This window comes from Dothidotthia symphoricarpi (assembly GCF_010015815.1).
Source record: "Dothidotthia symphoricarpi CBS 119687 unplaced genomic scaffold P153scaffold_5, whole genome shotgun sequence".
Classification (NCBI taxonomy): Eukaryota; Fungi; Ascomycota; class Dothideomycetes; order Pleosporales; family Dothidotthiaceae; genus Dothidotthia; species Dothidotthia symphoricarpi.
Genome location: NW_022985012.1, coordinates 1477966 through 1496941, shown reverse-complemented (window position 1 = coordinate 1496941; position 18976 = coordinate 1477966). Strand labels below are relative to the sequence as shown.

The window sequence follows — 18976 nt, the reverse complement described above, 5'->3', positions numbered from 1 at the left end:
TCCCCCGTCGCCTCTTCCTCTCTGACCTGGCGCGGCCAGTTTCCAGCAACGCAGACCACGACAGCGCCGACGGAGGCTCGCGTCCTTGCCTTTCTCTCGCGCCTGTTCCGACCGCCCTAAGAGAGTCTGGCCGACGAGAATCCTGACCTCTTTCACAAGTTACTTGCGAGCTGTTGCTGCAGCGGACGTCATTGCGTCGCCAAGCCTGGGAAGGAACACAGGTCCTCGTTGTCTCGATCCTGCCTATTCTGTCCCCCCCGCAGCTTCCTCGGCCCCAACAAACAACACCTCTTAACAAAAGTCCCGCACACACATCTCTCCGCCTCTCTTCTCCACACATTCTCTTGGCACACGACCGGCTGCCTGCAACATGGGCAACCAGCCGTCCAGCACCAAAAAGGGCGAGAAGGGCGCGGATGGCGTGGCCCTCGGGCGCGAGTACTATCGTTCGTTCGAGAGATCTGACACACAAGGCTCCACCCGCTCGATACGCAACTCGATCCGATCCAAAATCCCTGGCACTGGGAAGAACGACAGCCCGCGGAACTCCATCGGCAATCTCTCAGAAGTCAGCGGCAAACCCGACAAAACAGAAGGCAAAAGGTCACGACGAGGCTCGCTTGCAGGCTCATCTGCCCCCGCGATCTCAGATGTTGCTCCTGAGGCAGCAACGCGAGTGGATTCGGTGCCAGACGAACAACAACCCCCGCCCTCTCCTGTTCACGGTGCTACGCTCGGCACGGGTCACGAGGGTGTGGAAAAGGCTCAAGAGGCTGGAGAAGTCGACTACGTCTCGGACGTCCCACCAACGGGTGTCCCTCTTCCATTGAGCTCCGCGCAGCCTGGAGAGTCCATATTGCAGAAGAAGGGACAGCCTATACCCAGACTCCCAGAGCCCCCAGCGGCGAATGATGGATCTGGATCGCCCATGGAGATCAGCGCGCTCAAGTCTATCGATCTTGATGACATGATTCAGCGGCTGTTAGATGCTGCATACGCTGGGAAAGTCACAAAGACGGTCGCTTTGAAGAACGCGGAGATCTTTGCGATTTGCTCTGCCGCACGGGAGGTCTTCCTCAGTCAGCCCTCACTTCTGGAGCTTGCAGCCCCGGTGAAGATTGTTGGCGACATCCATGGACAGTACACCGATCTGATCCGCATGTTCGAAATGTGCGGCTTTCCACCGAACTCAAACTATCTTTTCCTCGGCGACTACGTAGATCGTGGCAAGCAGAGCTTGGAAACGATACTGCTGCTACTTTGCTATAAGCTCAAGTTCCCTGAGAACTTCTTTCTCCTGCGCGGCAACCACGAATGCGCCAACGTCACACGTGTTTATGGTTTTTACGACGAGTGCAAGAGAAGATGCAATATCAAGGTCTGGAAGGCATTTGTTGACACGTTCAATACTCTCCCGATTGCGGCAATTGTGGCACAGAAAATCTTCTGTGTGCACGGAGGACTGTCGCCTAGCTTGTCACACATGGACGATATTCGACAGATTGCGCGGCCCACGGACGTGCCTGACTACGGCCTGTTAAACGATCTTTTGTGGAGCGATCCTGCGGATATGGAGAACGATTGGGAGTCAAATGAACGTGGTGTCAGCTACTGCTTTGGGAAAAAGGTCATCATGGAGTTCTTGCAGAGACACGACTTTGATCTTGTTTGCAGAGCTCACATGGTTGTGGAAGATGGATATGAATTTTTCACGGACAGGGTCTTGGTCACTGTATTCTCGGCACCAAATGTGAGTCCATCCACTGCTTTTGGGTGAGGAACCTTCACTAACACGTTTAGTACTGCGGCGAGTTTGACAACTGGGGTGCAGTCATGTCCGTTTCCGGGGAGCTGCTTTGTAGTTTTGAGCTTCTCAAGCCCCTCGATTCCAGTGCGCTCAAGAGTCATATCAAAAAGAGCAGGAACAAACGTCAGAGCATGCTCAACTCACCAGTACGTATCAAATCTGATGGCAAGCTGAATATATCTTCAGAACTATCTATTATTTTTTAGCACGTGTACTAACCTCAGCCCACAGCCCGCTCACTACGCTCCTCAAAGTTACTAATACTCTACTCGTGGTGTAGGGTAGTGAGATCAACGCGTCGCCGGGGTCTCCAATCATCGCAACTAGAAAACCTACACAGGATCAGGATTACTTTGAATTCGTGGGCAAGTACCAGGCAACTGAAGAGCCAGACAAACAATACCTTTCGCACGAATTTCGTCGTGTGAGAAGGCGGCCTGGGGTGGAGCAGCTTAGCGCCCAAGGCGATTGTACGACGACGCCCCCGCCGAGGAGGATCGATTCCTTGATTGGCTCTGCATCGGACAGCCTTTTCTTTCCTACTGGTAACGAAAGTTGCGCATCTCTTCTAACGCAGCTCGAATTGGACGAGACGAGGAAACGAACTCAGACTTCAACGGAGAGACGCATGTCACACAAATCGGCGCCGTTCTAAGCATTCGCATACGGTATGTCATCCTGCCTCGCTCGAGCAGACGCCTTGCGGTTCGCAATCAGGGGCCCATGTTGGTCCGAAGATTGGGAAAAGCAATGCTCTTTTTCCTTCTCAGGTACGAACATGCTGCTTTAGCGTTGTCCTAGCGCTGATATCGCGGTTCTTTCTTCTCTACACTCTTGCTGCTTTGCGTATATCTTGGATTGAGTGGGCTTTTTCTTTCTTAGTCGTCTTTTCTTTCAATCTCCTTTTATGATGGGTGTCGGGCATTGTGCGCGGTGCGGGCGCATGTTCTCGCGTTTTGGCCTTCGGTGTGTTTGAGTCGGAATGCGGGGTTTCTTGGGCTTCTTCAAGATACCTAGTAGGATGGAGTGGGGTGGAGTGGAGTCGGATGGGGTGTATAATAGTCTAGTCCTGTGTCTTCCTTTGAGGTAATCGTCTATCAAGGTTCTTTCTCTACATGTGCTTGGCCCCTCGTGCCCTGCTGATGATATTCCGCTACTCCTTTTGCGCTGCTCGGTGTTGGAACATGCGCCGTTTTCTGAGCATTTGCATTCACATCTACAACATTCATTGAGCATATCAAAGATCAGTTCGCCAAAACTGTCACATACGACCATAGGACGCTGAAAATAGAGCTTCCCGTTCGCTCAGCTGTACTCAAGCAGTGTACCGGCGGATTAGTACCTATATGGGTGACCGGTAGGGAATTCCCGCTGTTGTATGTTTTTGCCTCTTTTCTTTTTCTTGTCTCACTCACTACATACCTATGTGTGAACTGAGTAGGGAGCGTCACGTGTGATTTCGTCACTGTTGTATGTTTTTGGTCTGGTCCTTGTTCACTGGATGCAGACCACTGGCCTTTTGTTTTTGGGAAATTGTATGTGACCAAGCCACAACGACAGTTAAAAGTGCCGCAGTAATTCATCCCATATGTATAGCCCGACAGTTTCAAGATTCGTCACTTTTTCCCACCAGATTATGCATTGGCACACGCACAACGGATCGGTATGTCATGGGGGAGCTTCATCAATACCCTTACCAGCCAGCACCTCAGTTCTTCCTGCAGCAATAAATCCGTCGGCAGACATACCCAGGGAAGTCGACTCTGCACTCAACACTGGAGCAAAGGTCGGATTAGCCTTGTAGATCTCCTTGCAGGCACCCTCGTCATCTGGCTGTGTATGAGAAAAAGGAGGAGAGGCAGACAGGATACGAGAGTTGCATGCAAGTTGTTCCTTGATCGCCGGCGGAACTTCATGCTGCTGAGCAGGTATCGAGAACGGAAAGTCATATAGGCACTGTTGAGCAGTACCTAGATGTCTACTCAGTCTTAGCGAGTGTTTGACATCTAGCGCCATCTCTCAATCGATCTAGCAGGGATCATTCACGTCATCGGGGGACATCTGATATGATGACTACCTAACTTCGCCCAAACCACGCACTCCGCATATCCTCTAAAGATGCCAGACAATACCGTTGTATCTGACCCACAGCGCCCCCACCTCGAACTCCGATACAAAGCCCCAGCTTAATCCCCTAACATGTCCACTCCCATACGCCTAAATCAGCCTAAAAACCATAGCATACGCCTTCTCCAACTACTACCTGGCGACCCAGAATCACAACTCGAATGTCACCTCATCGACGTGTTTCTTAAAACCTCACCGCCATATGAAGTGCTATCGTACACCAGCGACTCCCCCGCCACGGACTCAATCCTCATCGATGACCAACCCACACCAATCTCCCTCAATCTCGCGCTCGCGCTCCGAAGTCTGAGGGTCGACATCACGAAGCCTACCATCAAGCGACAGAAAGACCCAGAAGCACACGTCAAATGGGCGCAGCCCGTCGCAACCGTCGTCAAGAAGAAAACGCCACTAACGAAACGGTATGGACCGCGAATGCTGTGGGTGGATACGCTTTGTCTCGACCCAACGAGTGAAACTCCTGCACCGGAACTTACTAAAGCTGTGCACGCAAAAGCTACGAGTGTAATCGCGTGGCTGGGCGCGGGCGATGTCTCGGCAGCTATTGCAGCGATGGATTTCGTGCACTTTCGATTCCTGCCTGATGTCAAGGAGTTGGAGCAGGCGATGCAGGACCAGGGGCGTGAGGATGTTTGGGCGGCGCTACGTCGTGTCTTTGAGAGTCCGTGGTGGGCGCAAGGAGGGTTCATGAAGGAATTAGCGAAGGGGAAGGCGGTGGTTATGCGGTTTGGGGAGAGGGAGGTCGATAGGAAGAAAATCCTGAAATTCGCGACGTGGTACGGGAAACAAGACGAGGGAGGTGAAGGGTGTGGGGAGGAGGGATTTGGGGAGATCGTCAAGAGTTATAGAGAGCATCAGGAAGCGGGATGAGGCCAAAAGTCGAGGAATGGCTTTGTGGTCATGGTCGCTTTTGGTAACAGAGAATCGTTCGGGAGATGAAGAATGTGGGATAAGATGGACAGGCACGTGGAGAAATGTCACGGTCCAATGAATTGGCAAGGAGTGCAATTGGACATCGACTAAACTGGAGGAAGAGCCGAGAAGAGGAGGAGATTGTGTTGTTGTATTCGGCAGTCACGATACCTGCCACGAGCACTAGAGCTGGGGTTGGCATACTGTGTCAAAGTCGAAGCACGGATATGCATCGAACGAGGACCAGAGCACACTGAAACTCGACACTGGACAAAGCTGGCCACGCTAGCAGGCACATGAAAGCAGAGGAAGAGCTTGGGCACGATGGACTGGATATGTATCTATCCTAACAGAGTTTGTCTTGTTGAGAAGGCAGGATAGTTCCGAGCGATGGGCAAGTGAAGTACTTCGAGTTCGTGGTTATGAACGGACGTCGAAGTTCATTGCAAGAGGGTGTGATACAAAATGATGTAGGGCAGCTTGTTGTATTCATAACTCACTCACCACTCCAACTTCCAACGACTGAACCGCATCTATTCACTGTCATGTTGATGATATGATAGCTCCACACCGCCATTCATGCAACCTCCCTTTGTTGATATCATCAGCCTCGCCCACTCTGCCGTTCATACCGCCTTTTCATCCAGGCTTCAAACAGGGCACGACTATATAGCAAACATCAGCATAATCTCCCACAGAACACAACAAAATGTTGTGCAGACAACTTACGCTGCCGCAAGATCCGCAAGACTTGTTATCTCCGTCAATGCTCGCGCCACACTTAGGGCAGCTGTTGTGGAAGTTGACGAGAATAGTTGAAGACTGCATTTTCGGTACTGATTCTTTGTTATTCTTCGTGTGAGTTCGTTGAGTTGGAGTATTAGAGTCGTGTTGGTGGAGCGGGGTTGCTTGGTGATAGCTGAGCTGAGGTTGGAGGGGCAAGTGGGGTTGTTATGGGAACTTCTGTAGGATCAGGCAACTACGACGGGGCTACGACGGGGCTACCCATAGAAGCTAATGCAAGTACAGTCAGATGATGGGCACGCGGTAAAAGCGTTTCATTATACAATTGGCGACGCGGAGTGGCGGTGGGGTTGCGTTTTTGGGGGTGGTGATAGCAGGAAGAGAGACGGACCGTTAAGGGTCAGAAGAACCTCTAATCGGGGGTCATTTGATTAAGCTTATTCCTACCTAATATGACAGATGATCTGACCGTTGATCACGGCGAACCAGCCATCCTCTTTCTTCTCCATCTCTCTCCACATCGCCGCGATCTCTTCCAAGTCCTGCTCGGTACCAAACCCGCTGTCTAGCGCTCTCTGCTTGTAGTCGCTCTTTACTGTTCTCTCAGCCCATAACCCACACCAAAAGGCCCTCTCTTCTGGTGTGCTAAAAGTCCAGGCCGCAACACTTGCGTCAATGTCGCTTCTTGGGATTCCAGCTTCCATAGCTACAGCATGCAGTTTCTTCCCCATGTTTGGGTGAGCCTTGAGTCCATTTGCGACGGCGATATACAGATCCTTCCATTTCTGCATGCCTGGATGCTCAGGATACCAGTTCATAGCGGTGTAGTCACAGTCGCGGATCGCAAGCACACCGCCGGGCTTTGCGAGAACCTTCATCTCCTTCATCGCGCCAAGCGGGTCTTGTAAATGCTGCAGCACCTGGTGCGCGTGCACAATGTCGAAGCCTGCCGCCTCTACGCCATCAAGACTTTTCCAGTTGAATATATCGCCGACCTCAAAGCGCACGTTCGTGATGCCCTTCTCTTCGGCATGTTTCCTCGCCTTCTCGATGACGTCGGCGGAGGGATCGATAGCGTAAACAAAGCCTTGAGGGACGCGTGCAGCAAGGTCTGTACTGATGGTTCCAGGACCACAGCCTACATCGAGGATCTTGAGTGTTGGACTGCTGAGATAAGGTAGGAGGTGGGGGCAAGAGTTCTCGACAGTGCGCCAGCTGTGGGAGCGGAGGACCGACGCGTGGTGACCGTGAAGGTAGGGAGTGGACATGTTCGGGGTCAGGTACGTGTTGGAGATGTATGTTCTATCGAATGAGCAGGTAGACAAGCAATGGTACCAAACAGGAGAGTGTGTCAACAGAGAAGCTTGGTGACGTGTCTGTGGCGAAGACCTCTTCTATGGGTAAGAGAACCCTTTATGCATCATTGGAGCAAGTAGTAGCATGCCGAAGTCGCTGTCCAAGTGAGATGTAAACATTCAGCCTAAGAGAAGCTCGTAAGATGCATATCGTATCTCTTGTGAGGGGTTGATGATGTTGAGTGCTCTCGCCTCCGAACATCGGCCATCTCGGTACTCAGAATGAGGATTAGTAATCTCAACTAGGAACGACCAGATATCATGATCGTTTGTATCTGAACTTCAAGACTCTTTCATGTCCCTTGAGGCAGAGTATTTCTGTGTAAGCTAAGCTACGCTTCTCCCGTGACCTTGTTTGTACTTCTGAACAGCAAATAGAGAAGATAAATATCATTTTCTTGTTCGCCGATTGGAATCATTCCTCATCCAGTCTGTGTCTCGTCCAATGACCTTGTTCATTGGATTGTTATTCTCTGTTCTTGTTTACTTCATGTCTCTCTCGTCTCACGAGTTCCTGGACACTTCGTCCTTGATCCCACCAGTGTTTCTGTCAGGCGCTCCATCAGCTTCGATCATCTCTTCCACAATCACGATGTTAGCCGCATAGAGTCTATCATCTCACTATAGCAATCTCCTACTCCTCCACTTCATATATATATATATATATATATATATATATATATACTGACTAATGTTCGCAACTCTTTTGTTTCTTTCACGGCAGGCGCGCCGTCAACACTCTTTCCGCAACGCTCTGCGACCGTCCAGTCACAGTCACAGTCACGGCCTCTTTTCTCTTTCACCTCGAGTCACCTCCTCTTCACCACTCCGACAAAGCCTAGGTCATGCGGTACGGTTTAGTACGTTTTGAAGAGCGGATCATACTGTTCACGCGCTCTGATTCGTTATGTTCAGCCTCACTCAGCTTCACCGCGCCTTCCTGTCTTATATGGCAAACAAACAACAGCCCGGACCAACCCGACCTGCAATCTCCCAGCGATTATCCTATTCTCCCAAAAACCTGATCCAACACATAATTATCTCACTTGCGACAACCTCTACCTTCGACACTCAAAACCAAATCCTTTCGACGCTTTACCATGGCCAACTTCAAAGCGCATCTCAGTCCTTACTACCTCGAGGCCGCGCTCGCTGAAGACCGTAGAGACATTCATAGACCTTTGATCATCGATGTGGATCGCAACGACATGGGCAAGTCTGCTCCGTCACTGGAGTTGATCAAGGGCAAGATCAACGACTGTCTTCTAGACATCCAAGCGCGAGCTTCCACAGCCACCAAGCTTTACGTTATTGGTGGTTGGAATCTTACACCGCAGGAGACGAACAACACCGAGGCCTCGAAAATGGAGTGGCGCACAGATATGGTAAGTACACATTTGATTGGCGGGAAGCGTTTGTTTTTTGATCATAACGATGATGGGCGCACTCTGACCTTTCAGAAATCACGCAAACTCACCACGGAAGAGCGTGAGTGGCGTGAGGCTACGGAAAAGATAGCGGAACTGATCTCGTCAATGACTGCGCTGAAGGAGTTGACGTAAGTTACGAATATGCGTCCCTCAAACTCGGATATTAACATGTCACAGCTGGATTTCTGGACTGCCATTCATGGCATGCGTATGGGAAAAGCTACCCACGACGTTGACAAAGCTTGTTCTCGACCTTGGTCAGCCCGTCCGTCTCGAGCAAGATGGTGATGTTCAGTACAAGTCGTACATCACAACAAACGAGATGAAGCCGCTGCAGCATCAGACGATGCTTAAGGAGCTTCGTCTGCTCCGATTATACGACTCTCTTCAGTGCGTGGTCTGGGAGACTGTCTTCCGCAACAAGTCCAGGGGTGGGATTCGCGTGCTCGACCTTCAGATGGCCGCTGCACCCCTTGTACGCTTGGAGCACTGGCGTCAGGCGAAAGATGTCGTAGGACTCACCGTGCCGAATGAAGAGTGCAAGGAGAAGGAATACAAGTAAGTTAACTTTTTTATATCTTGCCAACATGCAAGTGCTCTTTCTTGTCTTCTGTCGTCTCTACACTCTGTTTCAGGGCCTGTAACTTTTCTTGTCTCCACTGGGTAATCAGTGTCACTAACCCTTTTCAGGGGACTCGACGGAATAGGCGCACTCCACTACTCTGTCGGAACCGGCGAATACCTTGATGACTTTTGCATGCGCAAGGCTCGAATTGCTTCCGGTGTCGATGAGGCTATACCTCTCCCGCTCTGGTAAGTTGATCGTAGAACATCATTGACTCCTACCCGGGGAATTGGCTCTATTAGAACGCCCATTGCTTATAACCTGCTAGGTGTCTCAAGCTCGATGGATTCGTCGTCGACCATCTCCCCTTCCAACAGGAGTTGTCCCGCATCGTCCTCCTGACTTGTGGGTCGAGCTGTGTGGACGCCGGCCTACGTGCTCCTCAGACTTCGCAAGCTCCCCTCAAAGACTTATCTGCATTGGACAACCATACACCTAGGCATTGCGTGATCCAGTGGCCGCGATGGACCGGCATTTTCGACGACCAAGGCGAGCAGTGCGATTCATTTGGTAACATCGCCTCCCAAGATGCTGGACTATCAACTCCCCTCGACGAGCATACTCCGAACTCCCCAGTGGCGTTGACGGCAAAGAATCTGGACATGAAGGCCATGACCGACGCCCTGACGGATCTGATGAACAACAGCGACAAATACTCCGGAAAGTCTTCTGGTGGTTTATGCCCTACGGTTACCATGTCGAACCTCTCCTACCGCGGCTCAGAAGTCCCCACCGTGACTGACGAATCCGTACCGGCGGTCGATGGTTCAACTACAGATGACTCGCCCCCAGCCTCTTGCTCAAACGTCATGTCCACCGACGCCTCCAGCATCTCTGCTTCACCTCCTTCTACTGATGAGGAGAGCTTTGAGATACTCAGCCTAACTCATCGTGACGCCGCAATGGTGGACGACAGCATCCTCACGAATACTGATAGCAAGGCACCTCAACCTACTGGGCCCACACAAGACAAGGTAAGGTAATCTCCGGTCTGGATTTCTGCTTCTGCGTCTGCGTCTTTCTGATCAACGTTTCATCTTTAATACACAACATACTGACAGTGCTTGAGTGAGTGAGTGAGTGAGTGAGGAGGCATGGGTGCGCGATGACGCTTTCACACTACACAACCTTCACCTCTTCTTTTAGGGTACCCTATTCTATGGACAGACTGCAGGGATGCTACACCCAGGTGGCTACTGAGACCTTCCTACTTCCTAGATAGCGAGACACGCATCCGTTCCATATACCTTCGAGTAAATCAACAATGAATCAGTCAATTCCTCATAAGCTCATGTACCTTATGCGTGACGTTTCCAAACACACCTCACACTCACTTCCCGCACATGTCACGCAGAACCTCGAAGTAAAAAGTTAGGGAGATTCAAACTTTTTCCATTTTCCATTTCCATTCGACCATCGATCCCAGCATACCAATACAAGCGTTAAGAAAAAGCAGAAAAGAGAACAGAGCAGAACAAGACAAGACAGGACAGGACCAAAAACCCCATGCCATTCGTCATGTCATTCGTACACAGCCAGCCCGCCAGCCAGACACACGTCTCATCCCATCCCACCGCATCCCAACCCCACCCCATCATAACTTGACCCCCCAAACCCCCCTCCCACCCGCAACGCCCACCCACTCCCCCCCCTGCCCCGTCAACGCACTCTGCGGCGCCCAACTAATATTCCCCACCTCATAATCACACCTCCAACTCGCATACGGCCCCTTCTGCCCCACAGGCGCATTCTGCGGCCCCTGCGCCCCCCCATTCGGCTGCTGCGCCGGCTGCTGCACAACCTGCGTTGGCGGGGCCGCAGCATGTTCCGGACTTATCACCGCGCCATTCTGGGCGTGCAATAAGTCCCAAATCAAGACCAACGAGTCGTCGCCGCCTGAGGCCAGCATGCCGCGGCGCGAGGGATTCCATTCTATGGCGTTTAGAGCGGCGGAGTGGCCGCGCAGTTCGAGGAGGGCTTGGCCTGGCTGGCGGACGTCGAGGATGCGGATTAGGTTTGAGTCTGCGGCGAAGGTGGCGAGGAGGTGGGAGTCGTGGGGGGAGGCGGCGAGGCGGAGGAGGGGTGGGGCGTAGGACATTGTTTGTTGGGCTTTGGTGGGGGATATGCGTCCTGTTGTTGGGGAGCCTGTGGGGTTGGGGTGTTAGTTGGGTGTTAGTTGGGAGGGGTGTGATGGGGGACGCACCTTTTCCGGAGCCGTCGGCTGTTTTGTCGGACGGCTCGTAGATGATTGTGCTGTGTTCTAGGCTGCGCAGGTCGAACATTCGTACGCTGCCGTCGGCGCCGCAGCTCACGAAGACGTCGACGCTGCCAGCGCAGAAGCGCACGTCGAAGACCTCCTTATCGTGGGCGATGAGCTGAGTTTTTGCGGTGAGCGAGGGAATGTCCCATATTGTGCAAGTCGTGTCTATGCTAGAGGTGATGATGAGCTTGGGGGACATTGTGTTCCAGTCGAGGGAGGTGAGGGGGGCCGTGTGCTCTGGGGTTTTCGAGTTGGAGAGGAGGGCGAGCGGGGTGAGCTTGGGGAGCTGGGGTTCGCGCGTGTTTACGGAAGATGAGCGCGTTATTGTGTTGCTCATTGTGTTGGCTGGGGTGCTGGGCAGGGACCAGAGGCGCAGGTGGTCGCCCGACGTTGCGAGGAGGTCGGTCGACTGCTTTTGCGACGACGGCGGCTCCCACAGTATGCGCGTGACGGGGAACGAGCATGTGGCTTCGGCGATGGGGTTGTACTCGAGGCTGTAGGGGGAAGCGCCGGGGGCTGCGCCGTCCTGCGGCGATATCTGCGTGTCCAGGATGCGTATCTAGGGGATGTTAGTAATCATACGCGTTGATCATAAGAGGGTATGCGGCACATACAAAGTTGTGGTTGTCCTCGATGTAGCTGCCCACGGCCATCTTGCCCGCGCTGTTGCCGCCCGGGACGTTCCACTTGCACCAGTCGTAGGCGTAGATGCTCCAGGGCGCCAGGTAGTTGCTGTTGGAGGCCGTCTTGTTCTGCTCCGTCGCCAGGGCGTGGCCGTAGACAGTCCCCTCCTGCTCCATGTGCGAGTTTGCGCGCGGCCTGATGTCGGCGAGGCCCAGGGGCGAGTAGGACGAGTTGCCAGAGGAGGTGGCGGGGTAGTACTTCTGGGCAGGCGTGCCGGCAGCGTACTTGTGCTGCTCGGGCGTGTTGGAGAAGGGGATGTACTTCTGGTCGGGCGCCATGCCGGCGGGGCTGGAGCGCGAGTACGAGTGCGACGAAGAAGAGTGCGGCTGCGACTGCGAGATGGTGTTGGAGCGCGTGGGCAGCGTGTACTGCTGGGCGCTGGCGAGCGTGGCCTGCGTGGGGACCGTCGAGGGCGACGAGTAGGTCGAGGAAGGCGCCGGGCGCTGCTGCTGCTGGGCGTTCCCTCCGGCGGGCTGCAGACTGCCGGGCATGGCGGCGGGCGGGCTGGCGTACTGGCTGCCCTGGGGCGTGGCCTGGTGGAAGTTGATGTTGGGCGCGGCGTACTGGTCGGGCGAGTCGTTGTACATGTGCTGCTGCTGGTCGTCGTGCGGGCGGTCCATGGCAGTGCCCCGTCGCGGCTGCTCGTACGAGTGCTGGCGTGCGCCGGGCGGGGGGAGTCCTCCAGCAGCGGGCGGCGCGGTCGCGGGCTGGGCTGCGTAGGGCCCGCCGGGGGACGACTGGTGGCCTGGGGCGTTCCCGCTCGAGGGCAGCAGCATATCCGTGCCTGAGCTCGTCTGCCCCGACGTGGCTACGCGCAGGTTGCCGTGGGGAGCGCCCAGCGAGCCCATCTGCGCGGCCTGATAGATGCCCGCCGCGGCTGAGTTGGAGGCATTCTGGTGGTGGCTTCCGAAGGGCGGCATCGTGTCGCTGTCGCTGCAATGGCAATGCTGCAGGGACGCTCGCGCGCAGTCGCTGACAGTTGGGCTTCGGTGGTTGACGGCGGCATCTCGGGCGGGCGCCTCCACCATGACGCAGACGCAGATGCAGTCTACATGCAACACCTACACACCCGCTCCCCCCCGTACATGCATCCATTGCCAGCGCTGTCTTCGAGACTGCCTCCTGCTACACGTCGCCTCCACGCCTCGGTGCGACTCTTCGCCGCCATGCCGCCCGCCCGCAAGCCCTCGCACCGCGCCCTGCTGCTGCTCCCCCCAGCGCCCGCACCCTCGACGTTTGCCTCACTCAAGGCCGCCTACAACGCCCCGCTGTTCACCGTCCTGCGCCAGCTCGCGAGAACCCCACACCGGCCGCAGGAACCCGCCCTGCTAGACATCGCGCTGCCGTGTTCGCACCTGTATGGCCGTCTCGATGCGCCGAGGGGGCCGCTCTATGCAACCACGCAGCAGCTGGTCGCCGACCTGTACAAGCTCATCACTATTATCGCGACCAAAGACGCAATCGACACCGAGGATGCAGAAGGCGTCGATGCGCGCATTATCCTCGTCGCATATCCCAGCGATGGCAACTTGGTCTCGCCCGTCGCAGACTCGATGAGCCCTGGCCAGGATACCCAGGGCCCGGCTGTTGACGTGCAGACGCTCGCCCAAAGCTCCAGGTCGTGGGATACCGTCTTCTCTGTCGAGAGCGACCAAGGAGAGAGCTTCCTCAATAGCTTCCTCTCCCTGTCCAAGACGGAGAGGAACGTGTCCAAGGTGCGAGGTGGCATAGTAGGAGTCGAGACGTCAGCGCAATCCACACCACCCGTTGCACACCCAACTACACAAACAAATCACCTCGCTGTGGCCGTGGGAGGCACCTTTGATCACCTGCACATTGGCCACAAATTGCTACTCACCATGTTCGCCTTCATGCTTGGGAGGCGACAGTCGTCCGTGAGTGAGCAGGGCTCGAGTACGCTAACAGTAGGCATCACAGGCGACGCTCTGCTCCAGAACAAAAAGTACGCAGAGCATCTCGAAAGCTGGAAGTGCCGTCAGGAGTCTGTCCACCATTTCCTCTCTTCCATCGTGAACTTTGCACCCCTCGATGATGACCGTATCCAGGTCGAGGAGGTCAACAACGCTGGGCCAAATGGACACGCCGTCCACGTCAGCTATCCCTCAGGCCTCACCATCAAATACGTCGAGATTTGGGATCCCTTTGGGCCCACCATCACCGACAAGGACATCACTGCCTTGGTGCTCTCTCTAGAAACGAGGAGCGGCGGTGCTGCAGTCAACGACAAGCGTAAAGAACAGGGATGGCACCCTCTGGAGGTGTTCGAGGTGGCTGTCCTCGACGCCAGCGAAGACGACAACGTCGACGAGACGTTTCAGAGCAAGCTGAGCAGCACGGAGATTCGCAAGAAGCGAAGTGAGCGTATTCAGTCAAGGGCCAGGGCGTGACAACTGTCTGATGCTGTTGTGACAGGGCATGCCGTGTTTGCTCCCCATAGAGAAAGGCGACAAGGTTGAGCTGTGTTTGCTCCCGTAGTCGAGAATGCGACCAGGCGTGGGCTGAGTTTGTCTTGGTCATGGAATTCGATAGATCAGACGGATGGGGCCGCATGTGAGGCTGCAGCCATCTGTACGACGGTCCACGCCGTCTGTACTCCTGAGCCACATGATGTAATTGCGGCAAAGTAGACTGCGTGGACACGTACATTTGGGTGATATCAGCACGCGGCGCCGCATGTACACGGAGCTACCGGCAGTTGCATGACGGATGGACTAGGTCAGAGTATCGCGGGGTGTCAAGCGTGCCCGCCCATGCAACCCCCTTGAGACGGACTGTCATCAAGGTGACATGAGTAGCAGGGATGATGTGTATTGAAGACCCATAATAGCCAGCAGTCAGTTTACCTCGACTTTACTTTTGTGACAACGCAGCGTGTTTTTGCGTGCAGGGAACTTGGTCAGCATGTATTTGCAAATTCAGTGGCTCGCCCATGTCATGATACATGGTTCGGTCCTTGGAGACCGTACACGCCCAATGTCGTCAGTTTTTCCCTAGCCCTGTATAACGACATCCCAGGGGCATGGCAGTGGAGTGGCATGACGGTCCCAGATGATGGCCTGGCGTACCGTGTGAAGCGGCCGATTGGCGTCACAAGCGCTCCAAGATGCATGCTTCGTTGGCAACGCAGCCAGACGTCTCGGTTAGTTGGTCGAAGAACCCGGAATTACGCTGCGTTGCTCTCAGCAAAACAACGCAACCAGACCATGTACACACGTTATGACTACAAGCAGAATCAACCGAGGCGCGCACTGGCAATACGAGAGACGCACAGGCGTTACACAAATCTTGCATGCGGTTGTCCAGGCTGTTGCAACATCTCGCTGCTGCTGCGTGGTTCCGCGTACGCTGGGCTGACCAGGGAATCCCAGAGGCAGCCAAAGTCGCTTGAACCGATTCAAACGGCCGCCGGCGGGGAGCTGCGCGCGCTTCGAATCATAGGGCAGCAGGCAAACCCATGCCATGCCTGAATAGCGCGCTGCGTCAAGCAGCGAATCGAGGTGATTTCACACGGGAAGGAACGCTTCTTCCCGTCTATCACGGAAACCCGCAGTGTTATGCCATCATGTGACTCTCCAAACCCGTTCGAGTCTAACGCCTGCTCCATCATTGGGTTGCTGGCACGCCTGCAGCTGTAGGACGGCCTTGGTTGCGTACAGGTGCAGGTTTTGTGTCCACTTGTCCTTCGCGACTCTTCAGCACGTTTCGCTGACCGCTGGAGAGAGGTCATGCTGCCCTTATGTTCCCGACTGTGCCCCTCTGGCTGCTCCACACCCACAAGCTCCATCAGCGTTGCCGTCGGATATCACCACGCCGGCAGCTAAACTCGACCTCTGCCCTCGCTATCCACAAACACTACTACCTGCCGCCACATCTGCACCCACCCCGTGCCGGGCCGATCCTTTTATGCTGAACATATATCCGCACCGCGGTCCGCTTTCTCTGCCCCTCGTGCCGCTTGAGAGTTTTCGTCTTAGATTTTGCCACTCTCTAACAAAGGAAAAAAATATATTGTGAATGCTCTCCTTCATACCCGCAATGGGCATCCTCGATCTCGCCGACGAACTTCTTCGAATCATACTCGAGCATGTTGCGTCTGAACCAGAAAAACTAATCAGTCTTGAACGCCGCGCCTATCTCTCCCAGGAAAGCTTCAGACCCCCGCCCCCGCCCGAGCAGGACCAGGCCCTGACCATCGCAAACTTCCGTCTCACATGCAGAAGGTTCTCCAGACTGGGCGCCATACATCAGTTCTCACGCGTTACGACGAGGTTCTCGCGGCGGGGGCTGAGGCGTTTGGAAAATATTGCTAGCCAGCCGCATCTGGCTGAACGTGTGAAGAAGTTCAGTTATATGGTACCGTTCTTCTACGTTGAAGGTTACTGCTCATCTTGAATCGGTGCGACAAGCTACACGCATGACTGACTGGTGTCATAGGCCGGGAGCGTGTGCAAGAACTGCTTCCCAAGCTGCCAGAAGGCGTCGGGCTCCTGGACGCTGGACACTTTGTGGAGAAGGTGAACGAGCAGAAACATATTGTGCGGACACGGGAGGATGCTCGCGTCTTGAACTTGGCCATATCCGCCTTCACATCGCTTCAGCATGTTCAGATTCTCCGGGTACAGGACAGAGAAGACGGAGCCCTCATATCTTACATCCGACAACACGATGAGCTGAATCAGTTGGTCGAGTTGAAGTGGCCACCAGCCTGCCTGCATTCCACAAAGACGATCGGCGCAGCAATACTCGCATCGAGATCGCCTTGCTCCCGTTTCTCATCACCCATGCTAAGCCCTCAGAGCGTTCTCGGCGCTGTCAATAACCCACCAACGACACTGGGCGTTCTTGCTGAGCGTCTGACATGTCTGGAATTACACTTCGACGACGGTACAGATTTAGACAATCGAATGAGAGAGCTTTCGTCCCTGTCAAAAGCAATTTTCACCGCCGCCAAGAACATCGAAGCCGTACACATTGGCTTCCCCTCCCACAGGCCACTAACCTTGAGACTGGAAGAAATATTCCACAACGTGAAATGGGACAAGCTCCAAGCTTTTGGCATCCAGGCCTGGCGACTCGACGCAGACGAGATCATCGGCCTGGCCCGACGGCATCGAGAGACACTACGCGGTCTGAGACTCCGAGACGTGCTGCTCAAGCAAGGCAGTCGGTGGAAAGACGTCCTCGTCTATCTCCAAGAGAGCATGCCAAGACTAGATTGGGTCAGCCTCCGGCGCATCGACTACGAGCAGCACTTTGACCAACAATGGATCGTCGGCGCCGAAGTACCCGACGACCCCCTAATAGGGAGCGACAGCAGCGACGAAAGCGACGACTGGGACCCCTACGACGACGAGCCAGACGACGCGCCGGACGATTACCCCGACCACGAGGCCGACGCGAGCGACGGCTCTATAGCCGACTCGGACTCGGATGCCGGGACCGAAGAACCCGAAGAAGGTGGAAATTTGCACTTCCCGCCCATGTCACCGGGCACACCCTCGTCGGTCCCGTGGTGCAATTGCAACGGTCACATGGATAGTGTGGATGCCCTCGGCGACGACGGCGTCATGGTGACCTACCAGCAGAGAAAGTTCTGGGAGAAGTGGGTGGTGAGGAAAATCTGCACCGAGCAGCACGGAAGCAAATGATTGTCAAGGCACGGAACTCTCACCAGTATTCTTGCTGAGCATTGGACTGGACATCGGAATCGACTGTCGTTGCCTGGTTTCGAGCAAGCCCTGATCCTGGCCCTGGCTCGCTCGCTCGCTGCTGCATGCAGAGTCACGTCCTCGATTCGCCATGCGGGTTCCATCACCCCTTTTCCACAACCCCGTCTGTGCTGTGCTGTGCTGTGCGTATGTGCGTGCGTGCTCCCGCAGCCATGTGTCGCAGAGGCACCTTTTCCGTTGCGCCCGGCGCTTATGCATTCGCCCCCAATAAGCCACTTCACTTCCACATCACATCCATCACGCGTGTTCACCATCGAACGAACGGGCGAACTGCGCCGTATGCATACATCTCGCTTGTCCCCCCGCTCTCTCCCACTCGCAGATACGGGAACCAACCCCACACCCCACACCCCACACCCGCGTGATCATCTACCCTTCCTTCGCGCCCGCGTCCTTGGAGCGCTCCACGGTCTTGGCGTGCTATGCGGGATGGCTGCACACAACGCTGCGACACGAGGAAAGAATCGAGGAGTCGCTGCATACACATCATACACATCCATCATACACTCAAAGCATACTCGTATCGTACACATGGTCACACTCGGCAAAAGGCGGATATCTGTCTTTTTTCCCTTTCCCTCTTCCCTTTTTCCCTTTTCCATCTCATCCCATCTCATCCCGTCTTATTCAAGCCCCCACTCATCCCCCATCTCCATCATCATCATCATACCCGCTCAACCTACACCGCGGCGGCTTATACGAACACACGAAACGAACGAACGAAAGCAACGAAGAAAATATCACGAATGTCATGCAGCGTGGGTGGGAATTGTTTTACCCTTCTTCTTTTGGTTTGTGTGCGCTTTTTTTCGCGTCTTGTTTTGGTCTTGCTCTGTCTTGCTTTTTTGTGCTTTGCGTGGTTTGCCCTGCGCTGTGAGTGATAGATGGGGGCTTTTTTCTGGGTTTTTGGGAAGTGTGGGGGGTGTAATGGTTGGTTTTGGTGTGGAGAGGAGAGGAGGGGAGTGGCTGTGAGATGGGAGGGGATGGGGAGAGGATGGGCAGAGGGGAGAGGGGATATATACGCATGTTGATTGACTGGATTGGATTGGATTGGATTGTATCGGTAGATGGAAGGTGAACATGTCTGTCTGTCTGTCTGTGTTTCTTTCGCAAGTGAGATTGTGACTGCTTGTGCTTGCATCTCTCACTTGTCTCTCTCTCACGTGTGCTTGCGTTTGCGTTTGCGTTTTCTGGTCGAGGCGGTGAGTTGAGGTGTAGTGACGTGGTGATGTGACGTGACGTGTAGGTTGCACAACAACAT

The 18976-nt window shown here is 54.5% G+C and overlaps 9 protein-coding genes across 9 annotated transcripts; 6 read left to right on the top strand and 3 right to left on the bottom strand.

Annotated features, from left to right (window-relative positions):
- Positions 1-370: 370 nt before the first annotated feature.
- Positions 371-2013, top strand: P153DRAFT_284694 (serine/threonine-protein phosphatase PP-Z; the record flags this gene model as incomplete). Its single annotated transcript, XM_033663340.1, has 2 exons — positions 371-1750; positions 1801-2013. The coding sequence occupies 2 exons, from the start codon at positions 371-373 to the stop codon at positions 2011-2013; spliced, it is 1593 nt and encodes a 530-aa protein (XP_033526782.1).
- Positions 2014-4006: 1993 nt separating this feature from the next.
- On the top strand, positions 4007-4825 carry P153DRAFT_383277 (uncharacterized protein; the record flags this gene model as incomplete). The annotated part of the gene is made up of 1 exon (XM_033670217.1): positions 4007-4825. The coding sequence occupies one exon, from the start codon at positions 4007-4009 to the stop codon at positions 4823-4825; it is 819 nt and encodes a 272-aa protein (XP_033526781.1).
- A 681-nt stretch (positions 4826-5506) lies between these two features.
- Positions 5507-5695, bottom strand: P153DRAFT_285094 (uncharacterized protein; the record flags this gene model as incomplete). Its single annotated transcript, XM_033663372.1, has 1 exon — positions 5507-5695. One exon carries the CDS (start codon positions 5693-5695, stop codon positions 5507-5509), a length of 189 nt encoding a protein of 62 aa, XP_033526780.1.
- Positions 5696-5969: 274 nt separating this feature from the next.
- P153DRAFT_364793 (S-adenosyl-L-methionine-dependent methyltransferase) lies at positions 5970-7059 on the bottom strand. The gene has a single exon (XM_033667679.1). It carries the CDS (start codon positions 6877-6879, stop codon positions 6055-6057), a length of 825 nt encoding a protein of 274 aa, XP_033526779.1. The 5' UTR covers positions 6880-7059; the 3' UTR covers positions 5970-6054.
- Positions 7060-8066: 1007 nt separating this feature from the next.
- P153DRAFT_285814 (uncharacterized protein) lies at positions 8067-10004 on the top strand (the record flags this gene model as incomplete). The annotated part of the gene is made up of 5 exons (XM_033663424.1): positions 8067-8355; positions 8452-8524; positions 8574-8954; positions 9087-9209; positions 9290-10004. 5 exons carry the CDS (start codon positions 8067-8069, stop codon positions 10002-10004), a joined length of 1581 nt encoding a protein of 526 aa, XP_033526778.1.
- A 611-nt stretch (positions 10005-10615) lies between these two features.
- Positions 10616-12885, bottom strand: P153DRAFT_383274 (WD40 repeat-like protein; the record flags this gene model as incomplete). The annotated part of the gene is made up of 3 exons (XM_033670216.1): positions 10616-11166; positions 11225-11840; positions 11896-12885. The coding sequence occupies 3 exons, from the start codon at positions 12883-12885 to the stop codon at positions 10616-10618; spliced, it is 2157 nt and encodes a 718-aa protein (XP_033526777.1).
- A 142-nt stretch (positions 12886-13027) lies between these two features.
- Positions 13028-14834, top strand: P153DRAFT_364790 (pantetheine-phosphate adenylyltransferase family protein-like protein). The gene has a single exon (XM_033667678.1). It carries the CDS (start codon positions 13132-13134, stop codon positions 14371-14373), a length of 1242 nt encoding a protein of 413 aa, XP_033526776.1. The 5' UTR covers positions 13028-13131; the 3' UTR covers positions 14374-14834.
- Positions 14835-16021: 1187 nt separating this feature from the next.
- Positions 16022-17634, top strand: P153DRAFT_285694 (uncharacterized protein; the record flags this gene model as incomplete). Its single annotated transcript, XM_033663415.1, has 2 exons — positions 16022-16361; positions 16421-17634. The coding sequence occupies 2 exons, from the start codon at positions 16022-16024 to the stop codon at positions 17632-17634; spliced, it is 1554 nt and encodes a 517-aa protein (XP_033526775.1).
- A 136-nt stretch (positions 17635-17770) lies between these two features.
- On the top strand, positions 17771-18729 carry P153DRAFT_189835 (uncharacterized protein). Its single transcript, XM_033662430.1, has one exon. It carries the CDS (start codon positions 17908-17910, stop codon positions 18685-18687), a length of 780 nt encoding a protein of 259 aa, XP_033526774.1. The 5' UTR covers positions 17771-17907; the 3' UTR covers positions 18688-18729.
- Positions 18730-18976: the final 247 nt, after the last annotated feature.